Below are 14,981 nucleotides of genomic sequence, written 5' to 3' on the forward strand. Positions count from 1 at the left end.
CTCTAGGATACGGATATCTCTCATGATTTGCATCATGCTGAAAAAGAAGTGGAAGTAACTCTGGGGACTTTGTTTTATATCATTTGCCTCCTCAGTTATACTGACAATCCGGGGATGGACATATTACACCAGGATATATAACCAACACTAGTTTATTGTGATATACTTGAGCGTCTCAGTTTGTTGTAAATATGCGATATATTATTCTTATAGTTTGGCGTTATTTATCATAACCCTATCCATCCCAAAGACATTACAACAACAGTAACAAGTAAGTGAATGCAAATATATTGAAGTAGCGTTACATAGGTTAGATTGTAAGCTTGCGAGCAGGGCCTTCCTACCTATACTGTATATCTGTCTGTTATTACCCAGTTTTGTTCTATTTATGTTTCCAATTGTAAAGCGCAACGGAATATGCTGCGCTATATAAGAAACTGTTAATAAATAAAATAAATAAATAGGTGGAGATATAGACGTTAGTCCACACAGGAGTAGTGGCCCAGGAACGTGGCTTATTGGATGCATCGAGGGACGTGCAGTCAGGGGAGGCAGAGCCTCCCCTGTCATACTCCTGAGACTTGATCTAAAAATGATTAGAATAATACAAAGAAGATATTTATAACTTTTATACATCTTCTTTGTTTATTGTAATCATATTTATTGTTAACACTCGCCAGCTTTGTGGAGCTCCCTGGGACTGCAGGGAGATGGGAGATGAGGCAGAAACAGCTCAGCCTCGCTTCTGTATAGCCAGACACTGCTTGCAGAGCTGGGGGCGGGGCCACACCACGGGCAGTAAGTTGCACAGAAAGAGAGCTAATAGAGACATGCCTCTGAGTATGGTGGGCTTGCCTTGAGCACTGATGGACACCTTGGATGTGTCATTTGACCAGGAAGTGCACTGCAGTGTTTAGAGATCGGAGCTCACTCAGCAGAAGCAAGAGAATACACAGTGATGTACAGTAGGTAGGAAAATCAATGAACACTGAAGCTTAGTGTAGTGAGGGGAGAGGTACAGTGAGTGGGGAGTGAGACAGGCTCCCAGCACGCAAACCCATCTCCATGTGTGCCTCCCCAGCCACTGACCTCACCACATGTCACTGGATGTATTGGGTATTCAGCATACATATAGAGAACACTGCATACATGCAGCAGAAACATATAAAAGGTACATGTACAGCATACATAGGAGGCACGTCTGGACAGGTGTGCGTCTAGGCCTAGAGACGCTAAGGGGGCACGCCAACTGCGGTGCACATGTGCAGTAGAGCAACTGTCTGTAGTGCAGGACAAACTATATTGAGTGTACACACTGATAGAGATCTATGACATATCTTTCAGTGAAGTCATCCTGCCACATCTCAGAACAGGCAAATCTTGCTGATATCGTCCAGGACGGACGACCATAGATATCGTTATCATCCATGCGGGAACGCGCATCGTTGGTCGTTCAATGCAGAAAAATGAACGATGTGAATGAGTTATCGTTCATATCTTTCCTAGATATCGTACCGTGTGTAAGCACCTTTAGAGGGCACAGTAAACAAAAAAAATGCAACATTTATTTTAGATAATTTATTAAACAGTGCAGTGCAGATACCAGCTGCTGTTCTTTTCATCCTCTTTTCAATAACAAGGCAAAGTGTGTATGATGTCTTAATAATCCCCAACAAGGGGGCAGAGGAATGGTGGTAGGTGGGAATCGCTGTCTTACTTCTTCAACCTCACTGCCCCCCAAAATCCTCCACATGGCACTACAGGAACCAGCACACAAAAAGGAGGGGTCAAATCTCATTGCTGGTCCTCAGTGCTGGAGGGACATTCTTTCTTATTCTTGGATAGATGACCCCTCCCTCTTCATGGACCTGTGACGGGCCATTAAGTTAAGCAACCACCAGGCATGGATGGGGCCAGCATTGGGAGGGTGAGCTGCTTCCTGTAGTGCTATTTGGAGGATTTGGGGAGTTGGCTCTCAATTTCGATAGATTAATGTATGTAGCCAAACAATATGCAATTATAGGACTCAAAGTGGGTGCCATTATCACGTAGCGTTAGGGACCACCAGAACAGAGACGTCTTGACGCAGATTGGTGGCTTAAACATATCTTTGCAAATATATGCGAACTGAGATCTCTGTATTTCTATTATCGTGTAGTACTTAAGTCTCATTGCTGGCCCTTTGCAGTATGCTGGGGTAGTGGCATCACAAGGGGGGTACAGGCCGCACCCGGGTGTGAACCCGCTGAGGGGTGACACCAAAGTGCCGACTCCTCTCAGTGACAGGACCCAGGTGCTGCACTGTACTATTACATGCAGAACTCGGCTACTGACACAGTGAGAGAGCCGGCACTGCACATAGACTGGTCCCCGGGGGCAGTCCGCATCTCCAAGACCCCCGGAGTGACTAAAGCAGGGGTTTGGTCCACTACCCACACCTCCTTTTTTGCCGGTGCGCTGGCTAAGTCACGTGCACTGCACTTTGGGGAGAGACGACACTGTGCTGGGGGTACTTATTTCTGTTGTCTAAAAAAAAAAACCTGCAGTCTTTTCTAATTCAATTTATATTGAATTGGTCAGTAAGTGTGTGCTGAGATGAAGCGTATATTAATGTTCTGTGTGCTGTGTTATCCGCCCCAATATCTGTACCCCAAAACAATGCTTGCAAAGGAAACCTAGTACAAAGAAAAACCTGCCGGTGTTTTGGAAAGGAATTTAAAAATTTGCATTGTTGGCCAAATCTCTCCAAAACGCTCACCCGGTTACATTTGGCCCAAGGTGCTAGAATGGGTCCGCGGTCAATAATCCATCTCTCTTTTTTTTCCTTATAAAATAGTCCAACGATTGTATGTGGCTGCCGGGTTGTGTCAATGTGTAATCTGTAATGATATCTTCAGACCTGGTCTTTGTATTTCCATCAGGTCATCTTTCTGCTTCTGTGACCATCCAATGTTAATGAGTCTACAAGAGAGACACAAGTGACAATAGAATAACCGTTCACTGCGTGGTACTACAATTATAGGCGTATATTTACTAAAGTGCGGGTTTCTAGAAATGGGAGTGTTGCCCATAGCAACCAATCAGAGTCTACTTCTCATTTATCCAGCACCTTCTAGAAGATAATAGCTAGAATCTGATTGGTTGCTATGGGAAACATCTCCACTTCTAAAAACCAGCACTCTAGTAAATATCCCCCATAGTCAGAAGAGGAGCCAGTGCTATCAACACGTGGTAATAACGTCACCAAACACGCCAAAAAATTTGCCACCTCATTAACACCCACTGGAGAATTCGGTCTGTGCCGCTTGGCAGCTCCTGTTCCCCTCTCTCCCTTTCTTCCTAACATGCTCCATCTCATATATTAAAACAGTCCCATCAATTCATTAGTGTTTAATGGCCTCATCCTGAGTTCATGCAACAGCATCGATTGATGGTCGCCTGCCTGCAAATGTTGCTGCAAATTCCTTCCCTGGTGTACATCCATGGGCCGAATGTGCAAGGTCATATGTATAGGTTATCATTTATATATGATAACCTAAGCATATTACTGTACTAGGAGGTTCCGTGTACCTGATCTCTTGTAGGCTGCAGGACTTCTGTATAAGGTCGCTGATGTAGTTGTGGCCACAGTGTGGAAAATAATTGTAACTAAGATCCAGGTATGTGAGGTTTGGGTTGTTGCTCAATGTAACCAGTAGAGGAGCGTGTTCATCTCTTAGTTGTATTTCCTGGAGGCTGGAAGATATGAGATAAGCACATTGTACATAACACATACAGTACATGCAGTCTCTGTAATCTTCCCCTCCGGGAGAGTTCCCAGGAGGGGGATTCAGCTGATCACTGAGGGAGGTGGTCCGGGTGCTTCTCTTCATTAGGCCTTGCAGAATGGAGTCATTGAGCCACCTCCCCCATCCTGTCCATTTCACCAGATATTTAATATCTGATGTCAGAGGTGGATCTACTATCAAACTAATGAAGCTTAAGCAATTTTTTTCTTTTATTTTTTTAATGAAAGAATTTTTCAATAAAATCAATGGAGTTTTGAAGTTTGTTTATTAAAATAAGGTTATTTTAGTGATAGAATCATAAGCCAATGGGTTGAAGTATTTAATATTGACCTTATCTACACAGCCTAACTAGACTTTTTGGTGCCCTGTGCCAGAAAGAGCATTGGCGCCCCCCTCATTTTTCAAAGGGACATAATGCACCCAAAAAAGGGCCATGGCCTCATGGGGAAGGGCCAGGGAAGAGATAGGGGAGGCCAGGAGATGCTGGGGATGAAATAAGAGGAAGCTACAAGCAAGAACGATAATAAACAGAAATTTGACAGGCCCAAACAGCGCCCCCTGACCTATGGTGCCCTGTGCGATGGCACCGGCCGCACTACCCTAGCTACGGCCCTGCTTAGAAAATGCTCTACAGTAGTGCTAATAGGGAGAAAGGGGGGGGGGGTTTCTGAGTACCCGGAAACCCCCCTGATCAGTACTAGCCGGCAGACACTTTATCTACAGCTCCGAGCTGAGGATGGCTCTAATGAGCCGGACAGGCGCAGAATAGAGAGCTGCTGTCAGTGTCACTGCTGAGTGCAGTACTGCCAGGTACCACTAGATGCTCCCATCTCCATGTGTGCTGTCCCATCTGACAAAAGTCAGCCCTGCAGTGCTGACCACAAACTGAAAGCTGAGCTGACTGAGGGATGACATGCAGCTCAGAGGCGGGAGCACGCAGTGTGGGGGAGAGATCTGACTCAGGGGGATTCCAGAGATCCCACTCTAGGAGGAAATTACTACGTTTTGGGTTTGTATTTGATCTATGATCTATCTACAGTCTCTCTCTCTCTGGGGGGTTTCTACATCTATCTACCTACAGTCTCTCTCTGGGGGGTTTCTACATCTATCTACTTATCTACCTACAGTGTCTCCCTGTCTAGTTGGTTTCTATATATATCTGTCTATCCATAGTCTCTCTTTGGGGGTTTTCTACATCTATCTATCTATCTATCTATCTATCTATCTATCTATCTATCTACAGTGTCTCACAGTAGATGTAGAAACCCACCAGAGAGTTAGACACTGTAGATACTCTCTGGGGGGTTTCTACATCTACTGTATCTATCTATCTACCCACCTACAGTGTCTCACTCTCTGGTGGGTTTCTCTAGCTATCTACAGTTTCTCTTTGGGGGGTTTTCTACATCTATCAATCTATCTATCTACAGTCTCTGTAAGGGATTTCTACATATATCTATCTATCGCTTACTCTCTGGTGGGTTTCTAAATCTATCCACAGTGTCTCACTCTCTGGGGGGTTTCTTCATCTCCGCCATTTGGGCCTCAAGGTCCTTGCAAGGACAGCAAGGCCCTTTGGACCTTGTTGAATGTTGCCCCATTGTTGCTGGTTGCAAAGGGGCCCCCTTAACAGTTCAAGCTTCAGCGCCCCAAAAATGTAGATCTGCCACTGTCTGATGTACTGTTCCCTTACCCTCCCCATAACCCATCCCTCCCACAGTCTCTCTCCCTCCTCCCCTAGCCTAACCCTAGTTCTCACTGCTGGGAGCGATTGGGACTCTGGTGTCGGGATTCTGTCCGAAATCTTGATCGTTGGGATGCCAACTACAGTACATCCCGAATTGTGGCATAGTTGTCTAACTTTACAAAAGTGTGAGTTTTGGAAATCCATCATGTGCAAAGGTGTAACAGTCATAAGGGATACTACTAGTATAGGGCTCTCAGCTTGGGGCCCAGCTGTAGAACCCATGTATGTAGATGTAAAATTTTCACCCTTTGGGTGGCACATATTGGAGAGTGCACTCTGCTCTGTCTCCTATTATGTGACAGAGTCCCCATAGTAATGGAGGTTCAGATCTGCGCAAGCACTACCACCAATACGCCTGCTACACAAGCGCGCCATACCGCGCGTTCTTCTTCCTAGCTTGTGCCTGAGTGTCTCTTAGAGACACCAGTGCCACTTATTACAGTGGTGGTGCCACTGTCCACCACGAAGCCACCAACGCTGGCCGCACTACAAGTTCCACTGCCATCACCGCCTGTACCTGCAGGTGGGCATTACAGACCACTGCACACCCATTAGATGTTCCTGCATTGTGCTGCATTAGCTCGGTGTTGTCTCACATCTTGTGTTCTACCTGGTTAATAAACCAATCCCTGGTTAAGCTATTCTGCATGTGGACTGACCTCCATCACACACCGCTGACACCTATTTCTGCCAGTAGTACATACGGTCCATGACCAGACGCTTTTGTGGGACCCAAGAAAGTGTAGTTAAGTTGGGCAGAAAGAACAATGTGATCAGGTCGACATGATCGATCTGGTGAGCTTTCAACTTAATATACCAAACCCAATATCAGATATCAGTGGAGAATACACAAACATGAGTAACATATACTGCATATAGGTAAATCATATATTATGCGTCCAGACTATTGCTGTGTATAATTTCATTTTGGAGAAAATGTACATTATAATTTGCATCCTATCTGCACGGTTCTAGTGTATTGCTTAACACTTAAGGTGCGTACACACTGGGCGATAAAGTGGACGACTGAACGATAACGATATCGTTATCGTTATCGTTCAGTCGTCCACTTTATCGTCCATTTTTAACCCCAAAAAGATGAACGATGACGACGACGCGCGTTCCCGCGGGTCGTTCGTCATTATCGTTCATCGGGCTGACATGCAGGCCAACCTGACGATCTCGTCAGGTTGCTGCATGTCAGGGAATGGGGGAGAGAGCCCGGCGCTGAACGATATCGTTAATGATATCGTTCAGCGGCTGTGCTCAATGTCATGAACGACATTGAGCACAACCTGCCGGGGACAACACTACACGATATCGCTCAGGGAGCATATCGTGTAGTGTGTACCCACCATTACAGCACACATCTCTCATATACAGAATCTGTCATACTCACTGTAGTTCCTCAATCCGGCAGGTTGGATTGGATAGAGCGGTCACCAGGTCACTGAAGTGAGGGCCTCCCAGGTTATTACCAGACAGGTCTAATGTCCTCAGGGACTGGTTATTACGTATCGCGTAGGCCAAATGACAGCAGGAACGCTCTGTTAGGCCAGTACACCTCAAGCTGTAAAAAGCATAAATCAGAAAAATGATAAAGAGCCACCAAATGATGAACTGTCTAAGTCAGAGTTAGGAGCATATAAAAAAGGAACAATTTGGTAAAACCATGTTGCACTGCAATAGAATTGGCCATCAACCATCAATTATTTGCCACCGATGATTGATGGTTTTGCCATCGATGGTGGTGATCCAATAGTTCCAATAAAGACTCAAAGATAATGCCCTGCCCCTGACGCACCGCAAAGCCCCACCCTTTCTCTGGTTGGCCCGCTGCCAGTGTGCAGCACAATCAAGGATGTCCATTAATGGGTGAAAACCATTGGTGGTTTGCCGCTGATGGTTTCATGCCACAGATGGTAAGCATGGCGGCACCATCAATGGTTAACCCATTAATGGCTGTACCTACACTGTAGGTTGGGTAGATGTAAAATGTACTGAGAGACTTATAATTGGGAAAGGGTGTGTTCTTAAAAATTACAGTGTAAAAAACAAACCTGCCCAGTATTTGTTCGCTACATACAAAAACAGCCGTTATTTTCCCTGCATGCACAAAATAAATAAATGCACTTGCACCCCTTGCGTTGCAACATGGTTGGTTCCAAGAGCAAACTGCTCCGTATTTGCTTTTTTTTTTTTATGTGCCCCTAACTGTTAGACAGGCAGAGTGTGTATATTCATGTGTATGTTTAGTAAGATGAGATCACAAGATCCTGACTCTGCTGATGGATTTGGCGTCTACGTGTGTACTGTGTATGCGTATCTGTCGTCCTGCGCATAGGTCAGTGGGGACGTTGGATACAAAAAAGTTGCCCCTATGTTATTAAAGTCTAACTACAATGTCCTACAGCATGTGATACGCTGCATAAACTTTGTTACGCGTTTCATAGGACGCTGCTCACTTCTTCAGACAGATTATACCTATTTCTAAATGACAATTGTAAACGATGTAAATACAAACATTAGGGCTACAAAATGATGCAAATTATTCAAATTCATGTCATAACTTTCGTAAATTATATAAATTTTAATTTCTTGTTCCAAAATTGTCTATTTGTATATAAGATTGCCAAACTGTTATCTAAAACCGTATGACATATTCAATAAACTATTTATGTCGAAGAAGTGGTACTGACTAGCCAATTGGGTAAACTTGCGCCAGGAAGGACATTGTTTGCAATTGGATTCTGTTGAAGAATTTCTGGAGTTTTCTTCTCCTGTCAAGGCAGCAGAAACCACTAACTATTTGGACCTAATTTCCCAAAAGGTGAGGGCGCTGGTCTGCATATTTCCACTCTACTATAGGCTTAACGGCTGGGGCAAGGTTCCAGAAGCTTTGCCTTCCAGAACTTGGTAAATCCGACAGTTTAGAAACAGAAACCGCATAGTAATACACTGAGATACAGTAGGTGTGTGTAACAGGGTCAGTAATTATTTTTCTTCTAAAAGGTATCAAAAGGCTTCTAAGAACACATGTTCCAATCAGTAGATTTACAATAAAAAGGTCGACAGTGTCTAGGTAGACACCAACTGGCAGACAGATAATAGGTCGACATGGTCAAAATGTTGACACAAAAATGGTTGACAAAAATTATCGACACATTGATTTAAAAAAATAAATAACATTTTTTAGGGTTCGGCACTTACCTGTGGGTTAGGCTCTAAAAGGGACGGTTAGGGTTAGGCAATTATCTCGGCGGTTAGAGTTAGTCACTTACCGGTGGGTAAGGGTTAGGCAATAGGAGGGACGGTTAGGCACTTACCTGGATGGTTAGAGTTAGGCACTAGGAGGGACGGTTAGGGTTAGGCATTTACCGGAGGGTTAGGCATTAGGATGGATAGTTAGGGTTAGGTATTTACCTTGACAATTAGGGCTAGGCACTAGGAGGGACAGTTAGGGTTAGGCACTTACCGGAGGTTAGGCTCTAAAAGGGACAGTTAGGGTTAGGCACTTATCCCGACGGTTAGGGTGCAAACAAATCTTTAAAGTGAAGATGAGCATGAGAAGTGTGGGCGATTATCATTCTGTGAGAAGTGGCCGATTATCATTCTGTGAGAAGTGGCCGATTATCATTCTGTTTAGCTCTGACAATCGGCCACTTCTCACACTCTGCGGTCACACTTTGCCTTCCGTAGACGTCTCACCCATGTATGGATCGGTCATACTCACAGGAATTCTTCTATCCTGCATGATGGACTGGACACAGCATCCAACAACGCAATGAGGTGAGGACCATCCAGGTTATTATCAGTCAGGTTTAGTTTCCTCAGGAACTGGTTAGTACTTACTGCAGCGGCCAAGTTACAACCAGAACTGTTATTTAGCTGAGTATTCGCCAAGCTGTTAAAAAACAAAACAAATTGCAACATTGACAGAATGTTGACAATTCAAGATAATGTCAACAGCCGATGTTAGACTTATTTTTTACATTGAAATTCAGGCGGATCGGCCATCTGGTTAATGTTGACAGACAATTTTGTTTTATTATTTTAAGGTTAGGGTTGTGGCTAGGGTTAGGCTGCGGCTGTGGTTAGAGTTAGGCTATCATTAGGGTTAGGGATAAGGTTGGGCTGGGATTAAGGTTGGGCTGGGATTAAGGTTAGGCTGTGGTTAGGGTTATGGTTAGGTTTAGGGTCGGCAATTTATAGAACCACCCTTAGAGGAAACGAGGAAAGACCACACTGCATTACTGCATATGCATACAGTACTGTATCATTCCTGTTTTAGTGCCAGGACCAATTAGCGGAGAGGGGCATTATGTATAGCTTGCTGTTGGAGGTGCTTTATGATCTTTCCAGAAATAGTTATCTTAGTGTTGCTGTAACAGTTTAGCCTCAATATTATAAAACAGCTTATTATTTTTTATGCCCAGTATGAGAAATATACTTATAAAACCGATACCTACTGTACTGGTACTTCCTCTATACCTTTGTCTTAAGTTCCACTTCCCCATAGTACAGTGCTGATGTGTTTTCTGCAGCAGGCTCCAAATGGTATCCATAGGGATACCTTGGGTTATAGTCATGGCTTGGCCATCGGGCACCACACAGTTAACTTTGTGCTCCCAGGATGCACTGGGCCCTACTCCTATAACCCCGCCCCCAGGCCAAGGCATCTCAGTTTTCAGTTGGTGCCTGGCCATAGTCGGGTCACTGCATGGGGGCTGCTGGCAAACAGCCCCGAAGTTAAGAAGACTGCAAGTGCAGCTAGTGGGGACAGTCCAGCGGAAGCCCCCACTACTGTCCCAGCTAGCGGGGCCCCGGGAGCTCAGGACAGTGGTCGGGTGCACAGGGGGCAGCAAGGTAAGCGCAGGGGGCATCTGCGGACGGCACCCATTGCGGCACAGTCCAGTGTCCTCAGGGCTGGGGGCTCCCTGAGGGCGGCAGTTAGTGGAGCCAGGTACTGAGCCTGCGCTACCACTAGACCACCAGGGATATGGGTTTGGAGCTTTAAGGAAGCGCTCCAGCATCCCGGGGGTTAATGGCCTGCCAGGGAGGGTGCTTTTCCGGTTTGAGACTATGGGAAAGGCCCCTCTCTCACTGCACCAGCCGCCTTTCTACTGAGGCTTGGCGCGCTGCTGGTGCTTGGGATCCTCCCCCATGGCTCCGCCTCCAGAATGCTCGGCGGCCATCTTGGATGTGCAGCAACGCTGAGTAGGAGTGTGGAGCCTGGGCCACCCCCCCTACCTACCTCTCCTACAGCTAAAGGTTTGGTCAGGTAGCGCTATTCCCACTTCAGACTTAGCATCTGAGTGGTTGATGATCGCGCTGTAAGTGTAGGCATCTATTTATGCATAGTATGTGACTTTATGCTAGCGCTGTCTGTATATTTTCTTCTGTCAGCCATTTTTACTGTCCCTGTTTTCTGCTCTGTTCTACCCTAATCGGTGCACAGTACTGTCAGGGTGGATATTAAACCTCACAGTGGGTTACATACTAACATGTCTGGTAGTGAGGATTCCACAGTCAGTGCTACCCCCGATTCACTGTTCCAAGTGTAACATATGTGTGGGGGAGGGTGAGTTTCTGCAGGATGGTATATGCAGCACTTGTTTGTCCCAGCCTGTCATCCCTGTAGTGGCCAGCACATCCCAGGAGCCTCCTTGGGCGGCGCTTATGCTACCTGTTAAAGCCTTGGTAGGGCGATTGTCTGCTCCTCCTGCGTTCCCTCTATTGGGGTTCACCCATCAGGCGGTAGTCCCTTCCCCTGTACTTGGGGCACCGGGGCAGTTGACCTCCTCAGAGGGTATCCCAAAAGGAACCTGCCTGGGTGAGCACTCTGTCCGCCACAGTACAGAACTTAACGGACGTTTTGCAGGTGCCTGCTCCGTGGCCTGCTAAGAGACCGTTAGTGGCGCCACTGTTACCACATTATGATGATGATGATGTCAGATGAAGGGGAGCTCCAGGAATCTGACTCGGAACGACCCACTTAAGAGGTTGAGTATAAGTCCAGGATTTATGTATCCGGGCTAATTAAAGCTGTTTGCTGAGTTATGCTCATTGAGGATGACGGTCTCCCTGCAACTGCACCCTTACGCATACTTTAAGAGCCTTAAAGGTAAGGCGTCAGTTTTTCCTCTATCTGGTCAGCGGGTGGACCTTATGGAGGAAGCGTGGAAATTCCCAGGGAAAAGGTTTCAGCCCCAAAAGAGACTGACATATTCTTATCCCTTTGTAGAGGATTACTTCACTAAGTGGGACACCACTCCTCAGGTGGATTTCCATGTGACACGCCTGATTAAGAGTGCAATCTTACCCATGCCGTTTATGTCCTCATTTAAGGACGTTACGGACCGCAAGGTAGAGACTTATTTAAAATCCATTTACTCTTTGGCCGGGGGATCCGCCAGACCGCTCATGGCGGTCTGTTGGGTGGCTCGGGCCATGAAAAAAAATAAATGGGCTGACGCTCTGGAGTCGTCATTCTCCTCTGATGCTTCTGAGGAGCAGACAGTGCTGGTAGGTAATATCCGTGATTCTACTACTTATAATAACAAAACAGCGTTGGATGTTAGCCTGCTTACATCCAGGATTTCAGCAGCAGCAGTTTCGGCTCGCCGATCATGGTTGTTACGTTCTTGGAATGCAGACGTGGAATCCAAGAAGAGCCTGGAAGGCTTGCCGTTTAATGGTCAGGTCCTCTTCGACCCAGACCTGGATAAAATTGTAAGTACGTTGACAGCTGCAAAGTCAGCCATCGCCTCCGGCTCCATCTGGGACTGCTACTTCGTCCTTTTGAGCCTATCGTCCTCAAGGTAAGCAAAAGGTGCAGTCTATTCCCAGGCCACCGGGAAGACACCCAAGTCCAAGAAGCGACCTTGGAATGCTAGACACCTTGTCACCAAGCCTGAGGACAAACCCTCAGCATGATGAGTTGGGCCTCCCCTTGGGGGACCCCAGGGTGGGAGGCCGACTTCTTCGGTTCGCCCAGCACTGGTGGATGATTACCACAGACACCTGGGTCAGAGAAGTGGTTTCTCATGACCCTCTCCTTCAGCAGAAGGCCTCCCCATCAGTTTTGTTTTCTACACTCCAGAGGTAGGCCTTCATTCCACAAAGGCTCTGGAAATCCAGAAAGTGGTAAGTTCTATGCTCCAAGAAGGGGTCATAGTTACTGTCCCCCCGTCCCTCAGGGGGATAAGTTATTATTTCAATCTCTTTTTGGTACCAGAACCGAACGGTTCTTTTTCAACAAGTTTCTGTTTCTGAGGGTCCCTCGGTTCAGGATGGAGACTATATGTTCCATTATATTAGCTATGGAACCTGGGGATTTCATGGTGTCCCTGAATTTTCAGGATGCCTACCTGCATATCCCCATTGCTACAGCTCATCAGAGGTTTCTCAGATTTGCTGTACTGGATCACCATTACCAGTTTCAAGCGCTGCCGTTTGGTCTTTCCATGGCTCCGCAGGTGTTCACCAAGGTAATGGCGGTCATGGCGGCTCACCTGTGGTTACAGGAGGTTCGCCTGCTACCTTTCGTGGATGACCTGCTTCTCCTAGCAGGGTCTCCGGAGGTACTTTGCAATCATCTGCACCTGACAATATCGGTGTTGCAGACTCACAGCTGGCTGATCAATTGGAAAAAGTCCTCACATATGCCATCCCAGAGGATGATCCATCTGGGAGCACTGTTGGACTCTCAGCAGCAGAGAATCTTCTTTATAGAGGAGAAGATCTCAGCCCTACAGACCAGGGTACGTTCCTGTTTCCAGGGTCACCAGGTGTCCATTCAGTTGGCAATGAGATTACTGGGTTCCACAGTGTCAACATCTCACCTAAACAAGGGGCGCCCATTTTGGATCCCAGATTGGGTCCTTCTCACGACGGACGTCTGTCTCCGGGGCTGGGGCCCAGTGACAGGTCCACACGTATTTGAGGACGGTGGACGTCAACGGAATCTGCCCTTCCGATCAATATATTGGAACTTCGGGCAGTGTTCAGAGTGCTGCTCCATGCAAGACTGGTTCTGCGAGGGAAACCCATACAAGTTCAGTCAGACAATGCCACCACGGTGGCATAGATAAGCCGTTCAGGCAGAACTCGAAGTCAGGAGGTTCTAAAAGAGGTATCCCGCATTCTGACTTAGGCGTAAGATAATCTCCCAGCCATCTCGGCAGTGTTCATTCCAGGAGTACTCAACTGGGAAGCAGACTTCCTCAGTCAACATGATGTACATCCAGGGGAGTGGTCACTTCACCAGGAGGTCTTCCAACTCCTGGTGGACAAATGGGGTCTTCCAGAGATGGACCTCATGGCCTCCAGACACAACTGCAAGCTAAGAGTGTACGGGTCCAGAACAGGAGGCGCAGAGGCTCTCCTGGTAGATGCTCTGTCGGTTCGGTGGACCTTCCAGTTTGCGTACCTGTCTCCTCCTTTCTCCCTTCTTCCTCGGGTATTGAAGTTCAAGCAAGAAGGAGGCATGATCCTGCTGGTGGCTCCAGCGTGGCCCAGACGTCACTGGTACTCAGATCATCAGAGTCTCTCCATAGACGCTCTGTTGCTGTTGTCTCAACGTTCGGACCTGTTGTCTCAGGGCCCTTGTGTTTACACGGATCTGGGTCATCTGTCTTTTGACGGCATGGCTCTTGAGACATCCATGCTTAGAGCTCGGAAACCTGGTGTGGCATACCTTCTTTGAATGGTGTCGCCCCAGGGGGTACAATCCCCAGGTATTTTGGATATCTAGGGTTCTGGCTTTTCTCCAGGCAGGCTTAGATAAGGGTCTTCGTCTAGCCTCATTAAAAGTACATGTTTCCGCACTGTCTGTGTGGTTTCAGCGGAGGATTGCTCCACTCTCGGATGTTCGCACCTTTATGCAGGCTGCTCTTCGCATACAGCCTCCCTTTGTGCCTCCTGTGGCTCTTTGGGAGTTGGCTGTGGTCCTTCGGGCTCTCCAAGGACCTCAATTTAAACCACTGGGCTCAGTGGATCTCAAATGGCTCACAGCTAAGACTGTGTTCCTCCTGGATATTACTTCCGCCAGGAGAGCGTCAGATTTGGGGGCTACTTCCTGCCGACCCCCCTTTCTGTTTTTTTTTCACAGGAACAGGGCAGTGCTTCGGACTTGCCCTGGGTTCCTGCCTAAGGTGGTCTTTAGTTTCCACATTAATGGGGAAATTGTAGTGCCGACCTTTAACTCACCAGACCTTTCAAGAGGTGAGGCCTCATTGGATGTGGTACGAGCTCTACGGTTTTACGTGGACCGTACACGTTCCCTTAGGAAGTTGGACGCTTTGTTCGTCCTCTATGGTTTCCATAAGAAGGGTTGGCTGGGCCAACAAGCAAACGTTGGCCAGGTGGATTCGCATGGCGATTTCTGAGGCTTACATTCATGAGGGCATTCCTGTTCCGCCCTCTGTTACTGCTCATTCTACGAG

At 47.0% G+C, this 14,981-nt stretch overlaps 1 protein-coding gene across 1 annotated transcript in view; it reads right to left on the minus strand.

The window, feature by feature from the left end:
- Nucleotides 1–1,607: 1,607 nt before the first annotated feature.
- The window catches only part of LOC148532586 (NACHT, LRR and PYD domains-containing protein 12-like), a 43,539-nt gene continuing 30,165 nt past the window's right edge, over nt 1,608–14,981 (minus strand). Inside the window, exons 10-13 of the mRNA XM_088467643.1 lie at nt 9,269–9,439; nt 6,935–7,105; nt 3,571–3,735; nt 1,608–2,961 (exon numbers count right to left, since the gene is read on the minus strand). Of these exons, the coding sequence (XP_088323769.1) occupies nt 2,868–2,961; nt 3,571–3,735; nt 6,935–7,105; nt 9,269–9,439 (601 nt within the window). The 3' untranslated portion in view covers nt 1,608–2,867. The remainder of the gene's footprint in view (nt 2,962–3,570; nt 3,736–6,934; nt 7,106–9,268; nt 9,440–14,981) is intronic.

Source organism: Taudactylus pleione, unplaced genomic scaffold (genome assembly GCF_031769625.1).
Source record: "Taudactylus pleione unplaced genomic scaffold, aTauple2 ptg000073l, whole genome shotgun sequence".
Classification (NCBI taxonomy): domain Eukaryota; kingdom Metazoa; phylum Chordata; class Amphibia; order Anura; family Myobatrachidae; genus Taudactylus; species Taudactylus pleione.